This window comes from Meles meles, chromosome 21 (assembly GCF_922984935.1).
Source record: "Meles meles chromosome 21, mMelMel3.1 paternal haplotype, whole genome shotgun sequence".
In the NCBI taxonomy this organism is placed as follows: Eukaryota; Metazoa; Chordata; class Mammalia; order Carnivora; family Mustelidae; genus Meles; species Meles meles.
This window is the reverse complement of record NC_060086.1, coordinates 27,821,991-27,843,645: the sequence shown is the minus strand read 5'-3', so window position 1 is coordinate 27,843,645 and position 21,655 is coordinate 27,821,991. Positions and strand designations below refer to the sequence as shown.

At 43.8% G+C, this 21,655-nt stretch overlaps 1 protein-coding gene across 1 annotated transcript in view; it reads right to left on the bottom strand.

The window, feature by feature from the left end:
- The window catches only part of DNAH3 (dynein axonemal heavy chain 3), a 184,499-nt gene extending 164,884 nt beyond the window's left edge, over window positions 1-19,615 (bottom strand). Inside the window, exons 1-9 of the mRNA XM_045992949.1 lie at window positions 19,577-19,615; window positions 14,947-15,051; window positions 13,487-13,709; window positions 9,814-9,886; window positions 9,266-9,440; window positions 7,229-7,418; window positions 5,263-5,458; window positions 1,374-1,499; window positions 70-265 (exon numbers count right to left, since the gene is read on the bottom strand). Coding sequence (XP_045848905.1) covers window positions 70-265; window positions 1,374-1,499; window positions 5,263-5,458; window positions 7,229-7,418; window positions 9,266-9,440; window positions 9,814-9,886; window positions 13,487-13,709; window positions 14,947-15,051; window positions 19,577-19,615 — 1,323 coding nt within the window. The remainder of the gene's footprint in view (window positions 1-69; window positions 266-1,373; window positions 1,500-5,262; window positions 5,459-7,228; window positions 7,419-9,265; window positions 9,441-9,813; window positions 9,887-13,486; window positions 13,710-14,946; window positions 15,052-19,576) is intronic.
- Window positions 19,616-21,655: the final 2,040 nt, after the last annotated feature.

Below are 21,655 nucleotides of genomic sequence, written 5' to 3'. Positions count from 1 at the left end.
TACGTGATGGAATTCTGATTGTCTCAGTTGTTTCCCCACAAAAGGGCCTACTGCTGATCCCCTACATACCTTGTGTATCATGAAAAAGGAGACCAGGTCCTCGAGAGACTTAATGACCAAGTCCCTCAGCTGGAGGGACATGAAGGAAGCAACAGAAGCAAAATATTCCTCAATGTTATGAGAGGAGTCATAGTCACTTTTGGGAGCAAAATGGACCCACTGCTCCTTCTGTGAGATGAAAAGTTGGGCACAGGTTGGAATCCATCTGTAAAGACAGGAGGGCACCCAAGTTACAAGCTCTTCTGAGCTCGGAGAAGTCGGATCAGACAGTCCCCACTCTCTGTGACTGGGCAGATGGCTCACTTCCTAACTAACCACCTTTCCAAATCGGTATTTTCATATCCCTGGCCACCTAACCTGCCAACATCCCTTTCCAGAGAAGACAGTAGTAAGATCTGAATTGAGAGACTGCTCTTCCAGTGGTAATACCCAAATACACAAGCGATGCTGGTGGTGTGTCCTGCTCTAAGAGTCTCTAATTTCTTCACTATAATCAGAGATTGTGGTGAAGGGGCATAAGGAACTGGAATGTTCCGTCCAACTTCTCTCTCCGGCAACTGCCTGGCCTCTGTTCAGATTTTATAGCGGGAAAGAGAGAAAGAGGAGAAAAAGAAGAAAACCTAAGAAGAGAAACTTCTTCTTTCTGAGCTCCTGCTCAGAAGTTGGGACTAGAAATAAGAAAAGCAAAAGAAGAAATGGATACCTCCTTGTTCTTTCTTCCTACCTCCCCCAGTTTCTAATTCCCAGTGGGAACCATTGGCCTTTTCATCCTATCCCATCTTCTCTCTGATTGCTAGAAAAGTACTCCTCTAATAACCAGAAAAGTCCTAGGAACAGCCATAGTTGTAAAGACAGTAACTAGGATATTTATCAAGCAACTACTATGTGCCAACGGTTGCATATACATTGTCTCTGATAATAAAAACCCTGCGGTAGGTATTACTGCCATCATTTTGCATAAGGTGATTTCTCTGGCTCTGGACACAGTCTTTCATGCATTTGCAAAAGAAAAAGGAATCGTCACCTCCCTAACGGCCAAACTTTGCAGTTGTTTATCTGGGCCACCTGAACACATGTCATTCAAATGCACTGTTGCGTAACCTAGCAAGGCCTAATGGACTTCAGAGGAAGGGAAGAGAAGTGGTACCCCCAGCAAAGAAGAGTGATGAGAATTTCAGAAAGGCAGAGGGAGACCAGGAGCGAGGGTTGAAGAAGAGTGGACACGGGGAGGCACAAAGACCGGTAAGGAACTAGTTTTCTCTCCAGAGTTTATGATACTGTGATGCGGTCCCATTCTGGGGCCAGATACTGACTTGTTGAGAAGAATTTGACGCGCTTCCATGCAGTGTTTCTGGATCACATCCTGATATTCATGAGGCTGCAGAGGCAGTTTCCCTGCCAGTAATTCTGCTGTTCGAACAAACCTGAGGTCTCTAAATCTGCCAAAAGAGAGGGAGAAACGTCCTGGACTGAGAAGACACTTAAAAATGAATTCCGTAGGTTAAGTTCAAAGGGCATATATCTTTACTTTTTTTCAAGGAGAGTAAAACTAATTATAACTGAAAATTTCTGAGAGCCTGAGGAGGGAGGAGAAAGTCCAGAGGAACCTTGCAAAGGGTACATAGATGAGCCAACTCAGCTGGTGTTTGCTGAGCCTTCCTGTGTGTTCTGCTCTGGGTAACCCATCTGGGGAGTGGGGTTTTGGAACCAACGTGGAATTTGCCTGTCTGGGAACTGGAATATCAAATGGACTAATCAACGTTCTTTAGCAGCAAGGACAGAGAAGACAGGTCAAGAGAAGCAACACCTTTGGGTGCCTGGGTGGCTCAGTGGGTTAAGCCTCTGCCTTCCGCTCAGGTCATTATCTCAGGGTCCTGGGATCGAGTCCCACATCGGGCTCTCTGCTCAGCAGGGAGCCTGCTTCCCTTCCCCTCTCTCCCTGCCTGCCTCTCTGCCTACTTGTGATCTCTGTCAAATAAATAAATAAAGTCTTAAAAAAAAAGAGAGAGAAGCAACATCTTCATGATCAAGGGGGTTCCTCTAATCCTCAGTGTGATCCCAGGTGAGCTACTCAAGCAACTTGGAAGACTGCTTTGGTCTAAACAAACACAAAACCTTCTATAGACCTACCCTTGCTTGGCAGGCTCACCAAGACACACACATTATCCCATGGCACAGTGCCTTACACAGTGCGGGCACACAATATGTATCTGTGGAATGAACACATGAAACTCCCTGCACCTTCTCTTATAAGGCTCTTCTCCTATTTCTTTCAGATCAACGGATGTGCTGTCCTTTACCATCTTCCCAGAGGCATCTTTCAGTTCAGAGAGCCACATATCTCTTCCTGACATCTATTCCATCCATTTATAAATCACTCTTTTATTTTTTTTTATTTTTTATTTTTTTTAAGATTTTATTTATTTATTTGATAGCGAGAGAGGGAGATCACAAGTAGGCAGAGAGGCAGGCAGAGAGAGAGAGAGAGGGAAGCAGGCTCCCTGCCGAGCAGAGAGCCCGATGTGGGACTCGATCCCAGGACCCTGAGATCATGACCTGAGCCGAAGGCAGTGGCTTAACCCACTGAGCCACCCAGGCACCCATAAATCACTCTTTTAAATCATCACTGTCTTTCACTTCCCTAGTTAGATCGTTGTTCACTTCCTCAGCTCATCTCATTTCTTGCTTCTCATTTTCGTCATCCACTGGAATGACCTCTTGGGCACTTTTCCTCATCCTTCCTAAATCCCACAGCCTATATTTCTATCCCTTCTTGGTGGAGGTGGTGAACTTGGTCCCCATCTTGTCTGGCCAGCCACAAAGCATTGTTAGGGAAGGAAGGAGAGAAGCCGAGACCTCCCTCACCACACATTTGATATCCAAAGCAAGTGTGGCCCTTGTTACCATGTAGTAATTATGTTCTTCATCTTGAATTCAATCCTTAACAAACGTCCTGCAGTGGCTCTTCAGACCACAACTCTCATTCTGGCCCCTAAGCCCCTTACCTTTCACTGGTCACTAGGTGACTTCTTAGAATTTTTAAAATTAAATCATGCAGGTCACAAAGAAAAGTTGTCTGTATCATTTCCTTAACAAATCTTTCTCGTTGTTTTTTGTTGTTCAACTGACAAAAATCTTCTAAATGGTTTTGGCTCACTTTTGCTTTTGTTGCCTGTATAATCTTTAGGGAACCCCTAAAAGCAAGTGTTAAGGATCCTTTCTTCTCAGAAGCTATAGATTCAATAATTTGCCATCTTTACTACATGATCAAATTAAATGCATCTGCACATCTCCTTGGCAGTGAGTATCTGGCAAATTTTACCATCCCTGAGACTCATCTTTTTTTGTTAATTTCCAGGTTATTTTTTGAGGTCATAAACATGCTTATAGTTAAAGCAGTACCTTCATTTATTGAACAACTACTATATGCCAAAACTGTTCTAAGCAACTCATCAAACAAAACCCATGAGGTGTGTATTATTATTATTTCCATTTTACATATAAATAAATGGTGGCTTAGAGAGATTAGCTTCCCCAAAATCACACCATCTGTTATTGATGAAGCAAGAACCAGAACCTATGCAGTGTAGCCCATTCTATAAATTATTACCGTATACACTTCTGCCTCATTAGAAAGTGATTTTTTTTTTCCCAGTGTCCTGACCGGCACCTCCAATGACTTAGAAAACAGAATTCAGTCCAAAGAAGGGAATGCGCTTATTTCTTACCATTGGTGGGCTCCATGCCAGCTTGACCTCCCCCTCAGTTGTCTTTGGAAAGATAGGTACAACTAAGAATGTGATAAACAAGTGAGTTCTCCAAGTAACAGGTCTCCCTTAAGACTAAACACATTCGAAGCTACAGAGACTCCCCAAAATAAAATATCTGAGTTACTGATAAGGTCAATCAAAATTAAGTAAGCATATTTGCCTCCAGTTTTTCTAATAAAAACTCAGATGGTGGCAACTCATCATGTCATCAGCCTGACCTTTCACTGAACTCTGGTGGCCTCATTCTCCCACCAGGATTTACAACTTCCTTAACGGACTCCCTCTCCCCCATGACAGTCTTACTCTGCAGCTGATGAATGGATAAACTAAACATGGGGCAGCCATGCAGTGGGGTAATATTCGGCTGTAGAATGGAACGAAATACTGATACATCGTTCAATGTCAGATGAACCTTGAAAACATGCACTAAGTAAAAAGCAGCCAGACACGAAAGGTCACATATTGTGTGATTCCATTTATATGAAGTGTCTGGAATAGGTTAAATCTGTAGAGACAGAAAACAGATGAATGTTTGCCAGGGGCTGAGTGGAAGGAAGAAGGGGTGGGAATGGGGGACTGCTAATGGATCCTGCATTTCTTTCTGGGATGAGGAAAATATTTTTGAAGGACAGAGTGGTCAGAGTTGGACAAATATGGCAGTGCACTAAAAACAATGGTGCTGTGCACTTCAGAAGGGCAAATTTTATGGTGCATGGATTATATCTCAATTTAGAAAAAAGTGAAGGAGGGAAAAAAGTGGCTCCTATATTCTCTGAACTCCTTCACTTGCTGTGGCCAATTTAGTCATTGATGAACATAACCAAGACCCCTGCTTGCCATTCCTGGGCTGGCACTGAGTTATCTAAGGAATACGACCCAATCCTCCATATGTCTTGGAGGGTAGAGGGAGTCAGACTAGCACACACACAATTGTAATTCAGGGCAATACATGTCCTCATGGAGGTAATGGCTCATTCACATTGAATGGGTACTTACAGTTTGCTGGGCACTGTTCTAGGTACTTTGAATGTATTAAGTTTTTTATTCCTCCTACCAACCCTATGAAGCAGGAACTCTTATTATCCCAAATTTAGGGGTAAGGAAAGCAAGACACAGAGAGGTGATGTAACACTCCAATGTTACCTAGGAAGCAGCCGGGTTAAGATCTCGGCTCAAGCGGGCTGGCTCCAAGACTGAGCTCTTCACCAGTACAGGCCAGGGCTTAGCGACAGGGTCGGGGTGTCACGGGAGCACAAAGGAGGGTCACTTCACTGCGTGGAGAGCTGTCACTTAGAGTTTCCATGCACTTTGGGTCTAGGATTTTCGTCATTTCGCTTCAAGGGGACGGCTACTCCCACTGTGCCTAGTATAAGATACTGTCTTTTGTGGGCAAACAAGAAGGGAAAGAAAAGGGAGGGGAGGAATGTCTTACTCTTTAAACCACAGTTCTTTCAGGCTGAGCATCATGGGGTTCACCGTGTGCAGGTGCTCCTCATTCCACTTCTTGGCGTTCCTGTAGACGTGGTGCCAGGGCACAGGGGCCCGGATCACTCTTTGAGGAAACATGCGGGGAATGTTCTCGATGAAGAGTCTTTTTCTCTCTGTTGGGTCCATGAGGATGTAATCAACTACAGAACCAACAGAGCAAACCACTTTGTTAATAAGTAGGGACCTTGAACACCCCATGCTCTAAGCTGCAGCTTGGAATGTAAATGAGCCCCTGACCATTTACACTGATGATGTCCATTATGTTGATAATCCCTTGGGCATAACCAAATTGGGGAAGTGCCCCTCTGTTGGTTTGTTTTCTTTTTGAAGATGTTTCACGGGGAAGGAGGAGTGTAACTTCACAGTCCGAGGCTTAGAAACCGGGGGTTGAGCTCTATTTGGATATCTAGCATCAGGTATGACAATGAACTAGTATTTGCTGATGCCTCATTAATCATTAATTGACTTCTCACACCTAAGCAGTCACACAAAAAATTCAACGCAGCAACAAAAAAAAAAAAAAAAAAAAAAAAAAAAAAAAAAAATTCAACGCAACAGATGGCACCAGATACTTAGAAATGGAAATTTAGGGGTGCCTGGGTGGCACAGTCCAGTTAAACACCCGACTCTTGGTTTCAGCTCAGGTCTGACCCCAGGTGGTGAGATCAAGCCCTGTGTTGGGCTCTGTGCTCAGCAGGAAGTCTGCTCAGGGGGTTTCTCTCTCCTTCTTCCTCTGCCCCTCCCTCCTACATTCACGATCACTCTCTCTCCCCCTCCCTCTCTAAAATGAATAACCTTAAAAAAAAAAAAAAGGAAATTTAGAGACCAGCTATTTCACACACTAAGGAAAGAGAGATGGGAAAAGCTTCACAGAGGGAGGGACATTTGAGCTGGACTGGGAAGAATGAGTAGGAATTTGGAGACAGGATAAGAAGGGAAGAAACAGCATGTAATGAAGTACAGTTCTAGGACTTCTGTAAAACATGCTCAAGGTGCCGGGAGTACTTGGGGGCAGAAATATCAGACGAAAGCGGTAGAGTTCAAGGTGATGAGATTGCAGAAGTAGGTTGAAGCTGGAATTTGAAGGACTCTCCATGTTTATCCTTACGAGTTTGGTTCAATCCTAGTGTAGACAAGAGGCCATTGCATTGACAGCATTAGGAAGTTAATTAGGAAATTTAAAATAACTAGGCTTCCTGCTATAGACAGCTGCTGTCCAGATAAAATAGGGAGGCGAGGAACTCATACGATCACCACTCGCCTTTAATATGTTTCTCACATTCCTCACCATCATTAAATATTTCCCAGTGACCTCCTGTGTGTACAAGATGTGGCCCAAAGGATGAAGGGAAGCTAGGCTCAGTAACATGTCCTTCACCATCAGAGAACTGACAGTCTAATAAGGGAGCCAAGACCCGCAAGAAATGAAAAGACAATGCCAGTGTTACATCATAGAAGAGAAATAATGGCCCAGGAGATAATTCCAAAGCGGGGTGAGTTGAAAGCAGAGACAGGAAGTCCTGTGCATGCAGAGGATGGAGGGACCCTTGAGGGCTGCCGAGAGAGAAAAGTACTTAAGAGGCAGGTCTTGAGCTAGATTTTAAAACTTGAGTAGCTCCTTGTTATTCCTAGTGCTGCCCGAGGGTGAGCACTATCCACAGCTTCTGGGAGCTTGTTAGAAACGCAGGCTCTCAGGCCCTACCCCAGATCTGTCTCACTACAATGGTAAGATCCCCAAGTTATGCGAATGCACATCAAAGGGCAGGAAGTGCTGGTGTGGATGTGGGGGAAAGCATCTGAAGGAAAAGGATGTTTTTGGCATTTTCAGAGGAACCAGGGTGGACTGATGGTGAAAGAAAGACGGTGTCCTCCGCGAAGGAGCACCTTGCCCCATTTACCCCCAGCCTTACCAATGCTTTTCATGAGGCTACTGTAGTAGTCATTTTCCTTCTCCTTCACTAGGCTGATCATCAGGGGTTCCAGCGAGGGGCTTGTCAGCAGTGGGTTAGGAATCAGCTTTGAAATCTGATGCATCACTTCATCCTCCTCAGGGGCAATCATGTCTTTTCGGATGCCATTGGTCACATAGTAATAGTACCTCTTCCATAAACAAAGCAACAGCAAGACAATGACTGTGATTGGTTAACGGTGCCCACCTGCCCACACCTGTCAGCCTCCAAGGGGCCCGTTCACACAGCACCCATCCCCACCCTTCACTCGCTGCAGTTGGACTTTCTGGGCCCATCGCCACACACTCATTGCAGTGTGATGGTGGGCAAGTTTTTCCTTGACTCTGGAGGATTCAACCAGAGCCAGAGATTTCGATGGGGTATAAGGACGGACTTGCCAAATGCTATCCAGATAGGAACAGTGGAATGAGTACTAGGCCAGGACTGAGGGAACCTGTCTGGTGAACTTTAAGAAGATGATTAACAAGCTCTTAAATGGACCCAGTGATTCACCCTCTTCAACAACAACAGTACCCTACAAAGTACTTTGATTCTGTGGCTTAAAGCTGCCAGTGAAGGAAAACTCCCCAAAGTCCAAGTGAGACTTACGGTACTTCTAATCTGACTGTGGGTTTCTGAGTTTAGAAAAGCAACACAAATGCACAAGCTGAACAGAAATGGCCGGTGTGACCTGGTGACTTCAGGAAGTTTTGTTTATTTAGGGCACTAAGCTGCCAGATGGCTGAGGCCCTCTAGAAACCAACACTTTGAGACGGATGAGAAGCACAAAATGTAGGAAATTAGGTCTGACCTTTAGTGACTACTGTCTGTGGTCAGAGGAGGCTGAGTTCACCTTGCTCCGATCTTAAATGGAAGCTCCTTAGAGAGAAGAAACTTCCAAACTTCCCTCATTGTAGGAACCGTGTGGGGTGCGAAGAGAGGCTCTTATTAAAATGCAGATCCATGGGACCCCCTTAATCAGTTCGGGATTTTTCAACAAGCACCCCAGGTGATTCTGATCTTCAGGCAAGTGCGAGAAATGCTGTCACAGAGACTTTACGGTCAGCCAGAGCTGATCTAAGTTCTAGTTATGCGTCTCATAGACTGTGTAGCCTTGGTCAAGTTGCTTAATCAGACCTCACCCCAACTGCCACACCTGGACAACAGGAATCGTCATAGTACCCAGGTCTCGCATGGGGTCAAGCATCTAGAGGGTTTTGTGTGGAATCTTGCCAGTAGCACATACTCAGTCGCTATGATTTTTATTATAAATTGGTTTATTACACATACTATAAACTCATAAGGTATTGGCTCTAAAGTTTTGTTCCTCTTCTTTTAAAATAGGTTAGGAACTCAAAAGTCTATCTAGAACCAAGCAGGTAGTTAATTGTTGAAAGTTGGCTGGACATAAGAAAATAATACAGAATACTAGAGACGTGCATAAACTGGAAAATGTACTTTTCATCTAAAGGAAGTAGCTACTTCTCAGCTTCAAATATCTTAATTTTTTCCCAAGAGGTTAGAAATCCAGCTTATGTGAGATTCCCCTCATTTTCAAAACACATCTATAGGCCAAATTCAGCCTGTGGTAGAATTGCCATATAAAATATAGGATGAAGTGAGCCATACTTACACATTTAGTACTTTGGTATAATTTAAAAAAATTATTCATTGTGTATGTAAAATTCCAATTTAACTAGGTGCCCTGTTTTTTGTTTTGTTTTTCAAAATCTGGCAACCCTAGCTTATGAGCACCTTTTTGCAACTTAATTTCTAAGAGACCCAAAGATTTCTAAGACTTACTCAAATCACACACACACACACACACACACACACACACACACACCCCTGTTATTCAGTAGTCTGTTATGGGGTCTGGACTTTGGTCTTTTTAAAACATTCCCTGGGTGATTCTGCTGTTCTCCCCAAATTTTGAATCACTGAGATGCCAAGAATCATACTCAGCAAACTGAGAGAAAGGAAGCAACAAAAACGTACCTCTAAGTCTGATTCAGATGGCTGGGTTTCTTTACTTTTTATTTCCATTTCCCGCTGTAATATCACACTAATCTGTTCTTCTGGACTCATTGGCCTGCTTCCTGGAAGGGTTGAAGACATCACCACCTCCTTCTTTGTGGGTGATGAGTCTGAGATACTGAAGGCCAGCTTGGTCCTGAAAAGTAGACACAGCTCGGCCCTTACTTCTCTGCTCTGCATTGGGTCTACTGTCTCCAAGCTGTGAAGAGTTGTGCTGCAGTGGAAGCCCTTCTCCTCTGTGTCATCTACTAGCATGGGTCCTTCAATGACCACCTCTAACCATGGAACACCCATAGGGATGCTAGCATTGGTTTTACTTGTTGGTTAATTTAGTTTTATTCAGAGCCTTAAAGAATTGGGTTAAGAGGACTATGAGGGAAAAAAAAAGAGTTACCTGGAATCTGAGAATGCTTTGAAATCAAGATACAGAGCGGGGTTTCAATGAGACTACAGGCTTCTGTAGTTCATCTTGGTGTCCTGCAAAGCCCAACACCCACAGGGACACTTACCTGGTGGAATCCTCTTTGCCTCTAGGGGAGAACTTTCTTTTCTTTTTGTTGGGTTCTGAAGAGTAGTTAGTTGCTAGAACAGTGGAGAAGAAACACATCAGGGATGGCTAGTAGCCTTGGGCCAACCTTTGCCCATAGGGACGGGACACTCAGGACAGTCCCAGAGCATACTAAGGGGAGTAGACTTGGCGCAGTGGGATTAGGCCAGATATGGGCTACCTGGCCCCACATGTACCACTAAACACCTGTGTCACTCTGAAGAAGTAATTTCAACATTCCAGGCCTCAGCTTCCCCCAGTGTGAAATGGGGACGCACATAACTTCCATTCATTTATGCAACTGACAAGTATTAAGAACTGCCTACTTGGGGTGCCTACTTGGCTCAGTGGGTTAACGCCTCTGCCTTTGGCTCAGGTCATAATCCTAGGGTCCTGGGATGAAGACCCGCATTGGGCTCTCTGCTCAGCAGGGAGCCTGCTTCCCCTTCTGTCTCCTCTGACTCTCTGCCTACTTGTGATCTGTCAGATAAACAAATAAAAATCTTAAAAAAAAAAAAAGAGAACTGTCTACTTGATTCACTCACTAATCCTATATGCCCTGTTTTCTAAACATTGGAAATTACTCCTTAATGTTTTTCTTTAAATAGGTGCGGACTTTCAAACTTAGTATATTTGTTTTAAAGGAAATACCGTATGATTATTACAAATAAAAAAACCCACTATCATTTGCAATAAATACAAGGTAACTACAAACAAATTTGGTAAGTGATATAAAACTATATTAGTAAACTTTAACTAGATACTGTCACTTGCTTAAGTCTCTAGCCTAAAAAAATTAACAAGTAACATAGAAATGTTAAAGACAGTATTAAATCAACATTTTGACAGAATCAGAGAGAACTGAAGACCCCTAATCTAGATGTATTCTGAGTTCATACTTTGAGCTCCTCAACTGACTCCAAATACAATAATAGACTCTTTAAAAATTAAAAAAAATTACAATATTCAACAAGATGCTTCCTATGTGAACCAGAAACGCACAGAGAATGAAGTAAAAGTTATAAACTTGGCTTCTGTGTCCAAGAGCAGGGAGGAGTTTAGGTATTTGATACTTGGGGGAGTCAGAGAATCCCAAAACACTCCATGATGTAGGAGACTGGCGCTAGGCTCACAGCATAAAGCCAGGACTGAAGCAAGACTGCCCTACCCACGAAGACACAGCAACACTGTCATACAGATAAAGCACAGAGATACTCAATTCATATGACAGCCAGAGATAGCAAGAAAGCCAGATAATAATTGGGCCGAGCCTCACAAGCTCAGGGACCGCATCTACATGATCCAAATATCACCTTACCATGGGAGTCCTAAACCACCCATACAAGGTCTGATACTAATTTGAGGTCCTAAGTGGACAGATGAAGGCAAAAGAATTAAAAAAAAAATCAGATTAAGAAGGATGTGTCAAAAGGGTACACATTGATTACAATTATAAGTGAAAACGAGCAAAACTAATCTACGGTGACAAAAACCAGAAAGCGGTTATGTTGCACCGGGATGGTATTGGGTAGGAGAGAGAACTCATTGGCAGTGAGCACAAGAGAACTTTCTCTAGTGAAGGAAATGCCCCATATCCTGTTTGGGTGGTGGCTATATGGTATAAACAATTGTCAATACTGCTGAACTGGACATCTAAGATCTATGCATCTTTTTTTTTTTTTTTTTTTTTAAGATTTATTTATTTGACAGATAGAGATTACAAGTAGGCAGAGAGGCAGGCAGAGAGAGAGAGAGGAGGAAGCAGGCTCCCAGCCAAGCAGAGAGCCCGATGCGGGGCTCGATCCCAGGACCCTGGGATCATGACCTGAGCTGAAGGCAGAGGCTTTAACCCGCTGAGCCACCCAGGCGCCCCTAAGATCTATGCATCTTATTGTATGTGAATCATACCTCAATAAAAACAATGGGGGGGATCATGTAGCAAGAATGGAAAAAAACCTTTCAACACAAGCCAGCAAACTAAAATCCCAGAAAAAACCCTGATACTAAGAAAGATAGCTAATAAACTCAACAATCAAGGGATAGATGCACAAAGTGAAAATAATACAGCATTATAAACATTGCTCCAAAATAAATGTTTAAGATCCTCCCAGGAATTGAAAGAGCTATGCCCATAAGAATAAAATGAGAAATTGGCAGGGATGACACTATTGAGCAGAACCAATTAGAAAATCTGAAAATGTAAAGATACTGTCATGAAAAAAAAAAAAAAAAAGACATTGACTAGACATGATAAATTCAAGGCTCAACAGAGTTGAAGAGCAAATTACTGAATTAGAAGATACATCTGGGGGCTCCTGGGTGTCTCAGTCCTTAAGTGTCTGTCTTCAGCTCAGGTCATGATCCCAGAGTCCTGGGATCAAGCCCCACATCAGGCTCCTTGCTCCGTGGAAAGCCTGCTTCTCCTTCTCCCACTACCCCTGCTTGTGTTCCCTTTCTCATTGTGTCTCTCTCTGTTAAATACATAAGTAAAATCTTAAAAAAAAAAAAAAAAAAAAAAGATGCATCTGAGGAACTCACCCAGACACAGAAGAGAGAAAAAAGAAAAATATGAAAATAAGTTTGAGACAGAGGGCAGATGAAGTCTCCAATATGCGTGCAGTAAGAATTACTGAAAAATAAGTAGATTGAAGTGTACCTAGTAGTATTAAATAAATTAATAAAGTACCATGGTAAGTAGCTTCCAAGATGGCCCCCAAGGATTCCCCACCTCCTGGTATCAAGTCATTGCGTATGTAGGCTAGACCTACAGACTCACGTCTAACAAACAGAATACAGCCAAAGTAGTAAGATGTCATTTCCAAAATTAATACGTTCCCAAAAGACTGTGGTTTCTGTCTTTTTGGCTCCCTTCTCTCTCTTGTTCTCTCCCTTGTTCCCTCTGAGGGAAGCCAGAAGCCATGTTGTGAGCTGCCCTCATGGAAAGGCTCATGTGGAGGAAACCGATGTCTATGGCCAACAGCCAACAAGAACCTGTGGACCTGGGGTGCCTGGGTGGCTCAGTGGGTTAAAGCCTCTGCCTTCGGCTCGGGTCATGATCCCAGGGTCCTGGGATCGAGCCCCACATGGGGCTTTCTGCTCTGCGGGGAGCCTGCTTCCTCCTTTCTCTCTGCATGCCTCTCTGCCTACTTGTGATTTCTCTCTGTCAAATAAATAAAATATTAAAAAAAAAAAAAAAAGAACCTGTGGACCTGAGTGAGCATGGAAGAGGATCCTTCCCTGGGTGCCGTTAGATGACTGTGGTTCTGGCTGATACCTTGACTGCATGCTTGTGAGAGACTCTGGGCCAGAACCATTTAGTTAAGCCATGCCCAGGTTCTTGTCTCATAGAAACTGTGGGATAATAAATACTGGTTGTTTTAAACCATTAAGTCTTCGGGGTAATTTGTTATGCAGCAATCAAGAACACAAGTGTTTGGTGTGTGGTAAATGTAAGGGACATGGCATATGGTAAACGTAATCTTAGCTGTTACAATCATTCTCGTTTCCCCAACTGAGAGTCTATGAGGTTATCCAAGGTTAGCTGCAGCAAGCAAAGGAAGCAGAAGTAGAACCCAGGACTAAAAATCCCACCCAACACCCCATTCTGAGCTGGTATGGCACATTGCTACACATACCTAATGGCAGCCCCTGAACATTCTTTTCCCTAGGGACATTGATGGTGACCGGCTGGTAGACCTTCAGCAGGTCCTTCAACTTCAGGTCCTGGGCCGTCAAAGAATAGTTGTTGGCAATGGAGTCGCTGGGTCCGCGGAAGTGGTGCTGCTCTTTGAAGGGTGCAGCCAGGGTCCACGATGTGCGTTGCATCAAGGGGGGATAAAAGCTGTGCGACATGACGGTCTACAAGGGAAGATATGCAGAGTATGACGCAGGTAAGCACACCTCTTGGAGAAGCTTAAGCTTCACTCACATGGAGACTTAGGGAGACCCTTGTGCCTTATGAGGTTTCTACCTTCTACAAACTCAGGCAAATGTTTCCTGGATGGTCACCAATCATGCTTCTCTGTCTACTGTGAGCATGATTTCTTTCTTTTTCTTTTTTTTTTTTTTACTGGATCATAGAGTAGCTTTATTTTTTATTTTATTTTTAAAATTTTTTAAATTAAAAAAAATTTTTTTAATTTTTAATTTTTTTAATTTTTTAATTTATTTTCAGTGTAACAGTATTCATTGTTTTTGCACCACACCCAGTGCTCCATGCAACACGTGCCCTCCCTAATACCCACCACCTTGTTCCCCCAACCTCCCACCCCCGCCCCTTCAAGACCCTCAGGTTGTTTTTCAGAGTCCATAGTCTCTCATGGTTCACCACCCCTTCCAATTTCCCTCAACTTCCTTCTCCTCTCCATCTCCCCTTGTCCTCCATGTTATTTGTTATGCTCCCCAAATAAGTGAAACCATATGATAATTGACTCTCTCTGCTTGACTTATTTCGCTCAGCATAATCTCTTCCAGTCCTGTCCATGTTGCTACAAAAGTTGGGTATTCATCCTTTCTGATGGAGGCATAATACTCCATCATGCATATGGACCACATCTTCCTTATCCATTCGTCCGCTGAAGGGCATCTTGATTCTTTCCACAGTTTGGCGACCGTGGCCATTGCTGCTATAAACATTGGGGTACAGATGGCCCTTCTTTTCACTACATCTGTATCTTTGGGGTAAAAACCCAGTAGTGTTAGCATGATTTCTTTTTTTTTTTAAATTTATTTATTTAAGCATGATTTCTGATGTCAAGGATAACAGCTGGCTTTCGATAAACTGTATATTTGTGAGTCAGGTAATTTACTTCTGTTGTCTTTATTCTTTACAGACATGGCTATAAGGTAGAAATAATGGAAGATGCAGAAGTTCAGAAAGGTTCAACAGCACAGAGAAGGGAGAAGGCTGGATCTTAACTCACTTTTGTGCTACAGGATAGCTTTTTTCTCCCACAGAGCTGGAGTCTTTTCTGGCAGCAGAGGTGACCAAAGAGCCATTGATCCCACTTGTCAAATCTGACTGCTTATCCCTCACTGCACACCCCCTCCCGCCCCACCCAGTAACAGTAGAAGACCAGTAGCCAGGTGAACATACCTGATAGAGTTCAGATGGTTCCTCTCCAGCAGAAGCAGGCAGAGGGGGCAGCTCTGGCTGCATCTGGGAGTGGCTCATATGATGTATCGAGTCACTCTTGGTGATCTGTGGGAAATGGGAACAAAGCCACTCTTTAGGAATTAGGAAAGATTCCCAAACCTCTAGGTCTGGCATGGAGTAAAGAGATCCCCAAAAAAGGGGTTAGAGAGAGTTTTGTTCACTAAACGCCCTTCTCACCCCCATCCATCCATTCATCCATCCATCCATGGTATAGGTTTCATTTTTAAATTAGCAACCTGTCTCTCCTCTAGTGTGTTTTCCTTGGGCACCTCTCTATGAGCAAATTAACATATATTTTTCCCCAGGAAGACCCTTAGTTACCCAATCTTTTGTCGTGATTCAAGGGGCTAACTTTAAAAAATGGACTCTTGCATTTCACAAATATACAATTCCAAATAGAAATTTGCTTATGCAGGGGCATTGTGAGTGTAACATACACGTGAGCAACTCTCTGCGCTTCCTGCAAAAAGATAAAAAAATATCACTTAAATGGTATGGGTATCTGAATCCAACAATCCCTTCAGTGAATACGCACTTAGGGTTGACCCTCAGGTAGGGGTGAACTTGTGGCTCCCATGGCCACTCTCAGTTCCCAAGCACCTCTCCTGAGCAGAGCTGAAAGCGAATGCAGTGTTGAGCGATTCTGTGTGTGTTTCTGTCCTAGGACCCAGACCCTACATGCACGACCACTACTTATGTGGGGCTGCAATGGAGAAAGTGAAATGTGTCCCAACATAGAGGAAAACTGCAGGGCTGGGCTTAATCTAAAGATGGTTTAGGGGATTTTCAAGGGCACTTTGGACTCTCCATGATTTTTCATCTTAGGCAATGACTTTGGACTGAACTCTGTAAGATGAGACATTACTGGATTGATTTGATTTACTTGAGTCAGCAAATTATGTCATGCAGGGTAACTGGCAGGGGGTAGCAGACAGGGGATATATGAAGCAGATGTCAGCCACCCTCATGCCCTAACCAACTGCTCACTGATGACTCAACCTCAGAAAATATTAGCAATAATAACAACACTATCATTATTCTGAATTATTTCCTTCTAGGCAACCTAGAACCCTATGAGTTTTTTTATACCCATGTTCAACCTGAAAAAAACTAAAGCTCAGAGAATATAGGTAACACATCCTAGCCACACAGAGGTGCTTTTAAATATACATGACTCTATCCCAACACATTGGAAATGGTAAGTATCACTAACAGGACAAGTTATTTTAGGAAGATGTTAAAATGAAACGAAAACATGCAAACCCATAAACACAGATACGCAGCAAGCCTGAGATCTTTAAAAACATAGAACAGGCCCACTGGTCTGATGGCCTAATCCAGTTATTCTCAAAAATGGTGGCACACCAGACTCACCAACAGAACTTCATTAAAAATCAGGTTGCATGGGATTCAATTTAAACAGGATGAGTTTGAAACCTACAGACCTTGTTTGAAGCTTAGAGAGTTCACTTTGTTGATTTAAATAACTATATCTCTCTCTCTGCTCTTGACCTCAATTTCGAGGACCTAAGAATTATCTCCAAGATGATTTTCTCTACTGAAATCAGTATCAGAGGGTGCCTGGTGGCCAGTGTGTTGAGTATTGGACTCTTGGTTTTGGCTCAGGTCATGATTTCATGGATGGTGAGATCGAACCTTGTGTCACGCTCTGTGCTCAGTGGGGAGTTGACTTGAAGAGTCTCTCCCTCTGCCACTCCCTCCCACTCGTGTGCATGCACGTGTGTGCATGTTCTCTCTCGCAAACAAAATGAATCTTAAAATTAATATCAGATCTGCACCAATCAGTTGAACAAAATGAGAAAACTCTGACATCAGCCTGAAAGGAACCTGGTCATGCAAAGCGGGTACCACACCATCTGGGGCAGATTCTGACAACACACTTCTAGTACCATGAAGTTGTTCATAATTTCCTTCAGGACCCCAGATATACAACATATACTGATTGATAAGTTACAGCTGCCTGTTTTTTGCCTTTTTTTTTAAAAAGATTTTATTTATTTATTTGACAGAGAGAGATCACAAGTAGGCAGAGAGGCAGGCAGAGAGAGTGAGAGGGAAGCAGGCTCCCTGCCGAGCAGAGAGCCCGATGCGGGACTCGATCCCAGGACCCCGATATCATGACCTGAGCCGAAGGCAGCGGCTTAAACCACTGAGCCACCCAGGCACCCCTGTTTTTTGCCTTTGCAAGCAAGGTTTTGTGGTCCGTGGAAATCTTTCCCCTTAGCCTAGCTTTTAAATCTGTTTCAAATGTCTTCATTAAACGAATAACAAGCAAACACTAAAAGTTTCAGACTTCTTGAGTAAGTGACCAGCAACAGTGGTAACGAGTCACTAACCCCCAAACCCTGACCTTTTGCAGTCGAGGAGGATGTTAATATTACTTAGGAGGTGCCTTGACCTTCACGCTTCTGCTCGTGGTAGGAGTAAACATGACATCAACCCTGACATCAGCTGGGAAGTTACTCTTCCTACCAAGAAGTAGAACACAGCCCTAAGTGGACATAACTGGCTCTTCTCCAATTTCAGTCCATGTTATACAATAGGCTGATCTCAGCCCCTGGCTACAGTGAAGGAGATGTAACACAGGTCTGGCCAATCAGGGCACTCCATCCTCCTAGACACAATGATTGCCCAGGGACAGGTATGTGACCTAAGCTGGGCTGATCAGAGTCTTTCCTGATACTTTCACCAGACCTACTGAGAAAGAGGCACTCTCAACACCCATCTTTGCCTGATGCGGGAATAAAGCTCTCCTTAAAATAAAGCCAGCCTAGAAGGAAGCATTAACAACCAGAAGGTGAAAGATGGACTCCCAGTGACGTCAGCTGACTCCGGGATCCAATTTGGACTTCTCAGTTACTTGAGCCCAGAGAGTCCCTTTGGGGTTTGAGCCAGATTGAATTATATTTGTGCTCCTCCATACCGAGAGATGGTCACCCAAGGGGCAGACACAGAAGCAGCTGAATCATCATACAAAGAGATAAACCATGCTTTGGAGAAGAAAGAAAGCAAAACATTTTGCAAGAAAGCCAACGTTAAGAATTTTATAGGAGTAATAGAGCAGAACCTCGGAAGCAGAACCTCTGACTGAAGAACAAATTAAGTTTGAGCTAGTTTATAAGCACAGGCTAAGACTCATACACACAGAGTCATAACTACTCCGAGAGTAGAAAACATCTCAGTGCATGGGGCAGGAAAACCTATACACACAGCATCAGCAGATCTGGAAATCAATTCCGGAACAGAACAAAGATACTTTTCTTTTTTTTTTCCCTTAAGATTATTTATTTATTTATTTGACAGACAGAGATCACAAGTAGGCAGAGGCAGGCAGAGAGAGAGGGGGAAGCAGGCTTCCTGATGAGCAGAGAGCCCCAAGCAGGGCTCAATCCCAGGGATCATGACCTGAGCCGAAGGCAGAGGCTTTAACCCACTGAGCCACCCAGGCGCCCCAAAGATACTTTTCTTGATTGACCATACCTGGCTAAGAACTCTCTGTGGCATCTTCAAGGGGAAAGAGATAGTGATTTTTGTAAGAACTACCCAGTACGCAAAATGGTTTGTTAAAAATGTTAATGCTTAAGTGTTTTCTCTGGTAAACTGTAGGGAGTTTTCATGTCAGGGAGTAGATTCAGCCATTACCAACAAATCCACTTTAATTTCATAAAGTTCCAATTTAAAATGCTCCTTTGGGTATGTTAGTGTATGGCAACCTAGTGGATCTTGGCTTTTTTTTTTTAATCTTTAAATTTTAATTATTTATTTATTTTTAAAAGATTTTATTTATGTATTTGATAGACAGAGATTACAAGTAGTCAGAGAGGCAGGCAGGGAGAGAGGAGGAAGCAGGCTCCCTGCTGAGCAGAGAGTCCAATGTGGGGCTCGATCCCAGGACCCTGAGACCATGACCTGAGCGGAAGGCAGAGGCTTTAACCCACTGAGCCACCCAGGCGCCCCAGGATCTTGGCTTTTAAACTCAAGATTCAGACACCTAGATCAGGAGGAACTTTTACTTTCAGATGGCTGATATCTGACTACACATGTCCTTTGCACATTCTTCTTGGGGGCCATTCCCAAATGCTCACCTGAAGACCTGCTATAAGAGGAACACTCAATTCTTAGTTAAAAATACAGATTTGGGGACCCCACTGCAACCCTTCTGGATCAGAACCTTCGGAAGTGAGGCTAAGTCTCTGTTTTCAAGAGGCTGTCTAGGATATTCTAACGTACACCCAGTGTTGGGAAGTATTGGATGGAACAGATCATCTAATGGCCTTGGAAGGGAAGGGAAAGGAACAAGAGGTGTCTGTTCCTAAAATTTTCACAGAAAAACCTGAGGATGTTCAAAAACCTAATTCAGCAAAGAGCATATTTCAAAGGACACACATAAAAATGTAGCAAACACATTTGCTCAGTCCAGGGGATCTGACATGGCAATTAGTAATTAGTCTATCATTGAAACATCCCCTTCCCGCCCACCCTCCAATTTCCTACATGTTGAAAATACAGGTTAAAAAAAAAAGAAATACACCCTAAAATTTACACCTACCTTCTGAGATGAGCAACCCATGTCACTCGTGTTGTCCATTCTAACTGGACCTATTACAATATGAATAAAGAGCTCTCAGTTTCTTGGGGGACGATCCTCTCCTACCAGTGGCTCTGAAATTCACACTTCCTTATAGCATAATGGGGATGACACAAAAGATGGAATTTTCTAAATGTTCTGAAAGCTCTGTTCACAGGGCTGCCTCTCTGAGGTCATAAAACTTTGGTCCCCCCTGGGGAGCTCCCTGGTAGAAGAAGAAAGGGAAGCGACAGAATGAAGGGACAGCACTGAGGATCTGCTGGGCTTTTCTGCTATGGTTCCCGCACCTCCTGGTCTGGGCAGTCTTCCCTTCCACTGAGCAGCTCCTCTCTTGGAACTTTCCCAGGAACACACCGAGTTTGCTGTAGAAAAACTGAAGCAGGGTTACATATTAATACAGAGAAGAGGGAGGAAAAACCCTACCAAACAATACTCTGGCAGCCTGAGCTCTTCTCTCTCCTCTTCTTTGGGCTGTTTTAACACTGGAGGTGCTTGCTGACACCCAGGCTCTGGGGCTGTAACCAGGCTTTAGCGTCTGTTGCTAAGGAAGGAGGGGCCTCAGCTGTGCCCAGATACAAGACGCTTGACTCAGCTGGTGTCTTCCTTTGCTGGAGGCCTGGCTGGGCAGCAGAAATTGTTGATGACAGAAGGGAGGATGGGAGGGTGTTCAGCAATGATCGAGGCATGTGGAGGTGAGGGGCAATAAAAGACTGTGGCTTTGGTGAAGTCTCAAGGCAAACAGTGTGGTGGTTAAAGTCTTGGGCTGGGCACAGCTAGGTTCAGATTCCGCTCTTCCCATTAATTAGCTAAGCGGCTTGAGCAAGTTGTTAATCTCTCTGAAGTGTCCTTTTTAAACAGAAAATGGCAACCATGTGAGTACCCACCTCATAGGGTAGGTTTAAAGGTTAAGGAGATAATGTCTGTAAAACAATTTGCACATAGCAGGGGGATGACCAGCTTGTCCCAGTTTGCCTGGGATTTTGTTTTTGTTTTTTTTTAAAGGTTTTATTTATTTATTTGATAGACAGATCACAAGTAGACAGAGAGGCAGGTAGAGAGAGAGGAGGAAGCAGGCTCCCTGCCAAGCAGAGAGCCTGACACGGGGCTCGATCCCAGGACCCCGAGATCATGACCTGAGCTGAAGGCAGAGGCTTAACCCACTGAGCCACCCAGGCACCCCAATTTTCTGGGTTTTAACAGTGTAAGTCCTGCATCGTGGGAAACCACTCAATCCTAGGCAAAGGGAGATGGTTTGGTCATCTGATACAGGACGCACTCTGTAGATGTTGAGGCTAATATAATCCTTATTATAAATGCAGAAAAACACACACCTTTGCACAGATGTGTACTTACAGGTTACAATATTAGGGACTGCCCAAACATTCAAAACGCGTGTTCCTTGGTTGCATTCCAAGTTCTCTCAAAACCAGTTTAGACTTACCATATGCCATACATGCATATCTGTTATTTCATTCAATTTTCCTCCCAACTCCATGTTGTTCCTATTTTGTGGATGAGAAAATAAAAATCGAGCAAGATACAGAACATTCCCCAGTTGATGCGAGTCCTAAGAAACACCCATCCAAGTCGAAGCCTGTTCTCACGACCCCAGTCCAGTGCTCTTTCCACAAAGGACCTGCCCAGAACACAAACATTTCTGAGATCCTACCATGAGCACTGCACAGCACCAAGTACTTCCCTTGCTCCTTTTTCTTACTTCTTCCTCAAAGTTGGGCACTCCATACTTTCAAAATAACTCTGTGCTTGCTCATCTCTTGTATTTGTACTCTCTATCATCAGGCAAATAGGTAGAGGCGGGCTTTTAGGTACAGGCTTGAGCAATGGAATGTAGGCGGGGCCCACAGCGACACCCTCGCTGTATACAGACAGGCCCATCAGATGACCCAAAATATCCATAGGCTCTAACTAAACAATGGGCTACTTACAACCAGGCACAGTTACCAAAGAGGGGAGAATTCTGTCTGTCTCCACACCTCCCTCACCTTCCCCCTTTAAAAACAGCCCCCGCCCGGGGCACCT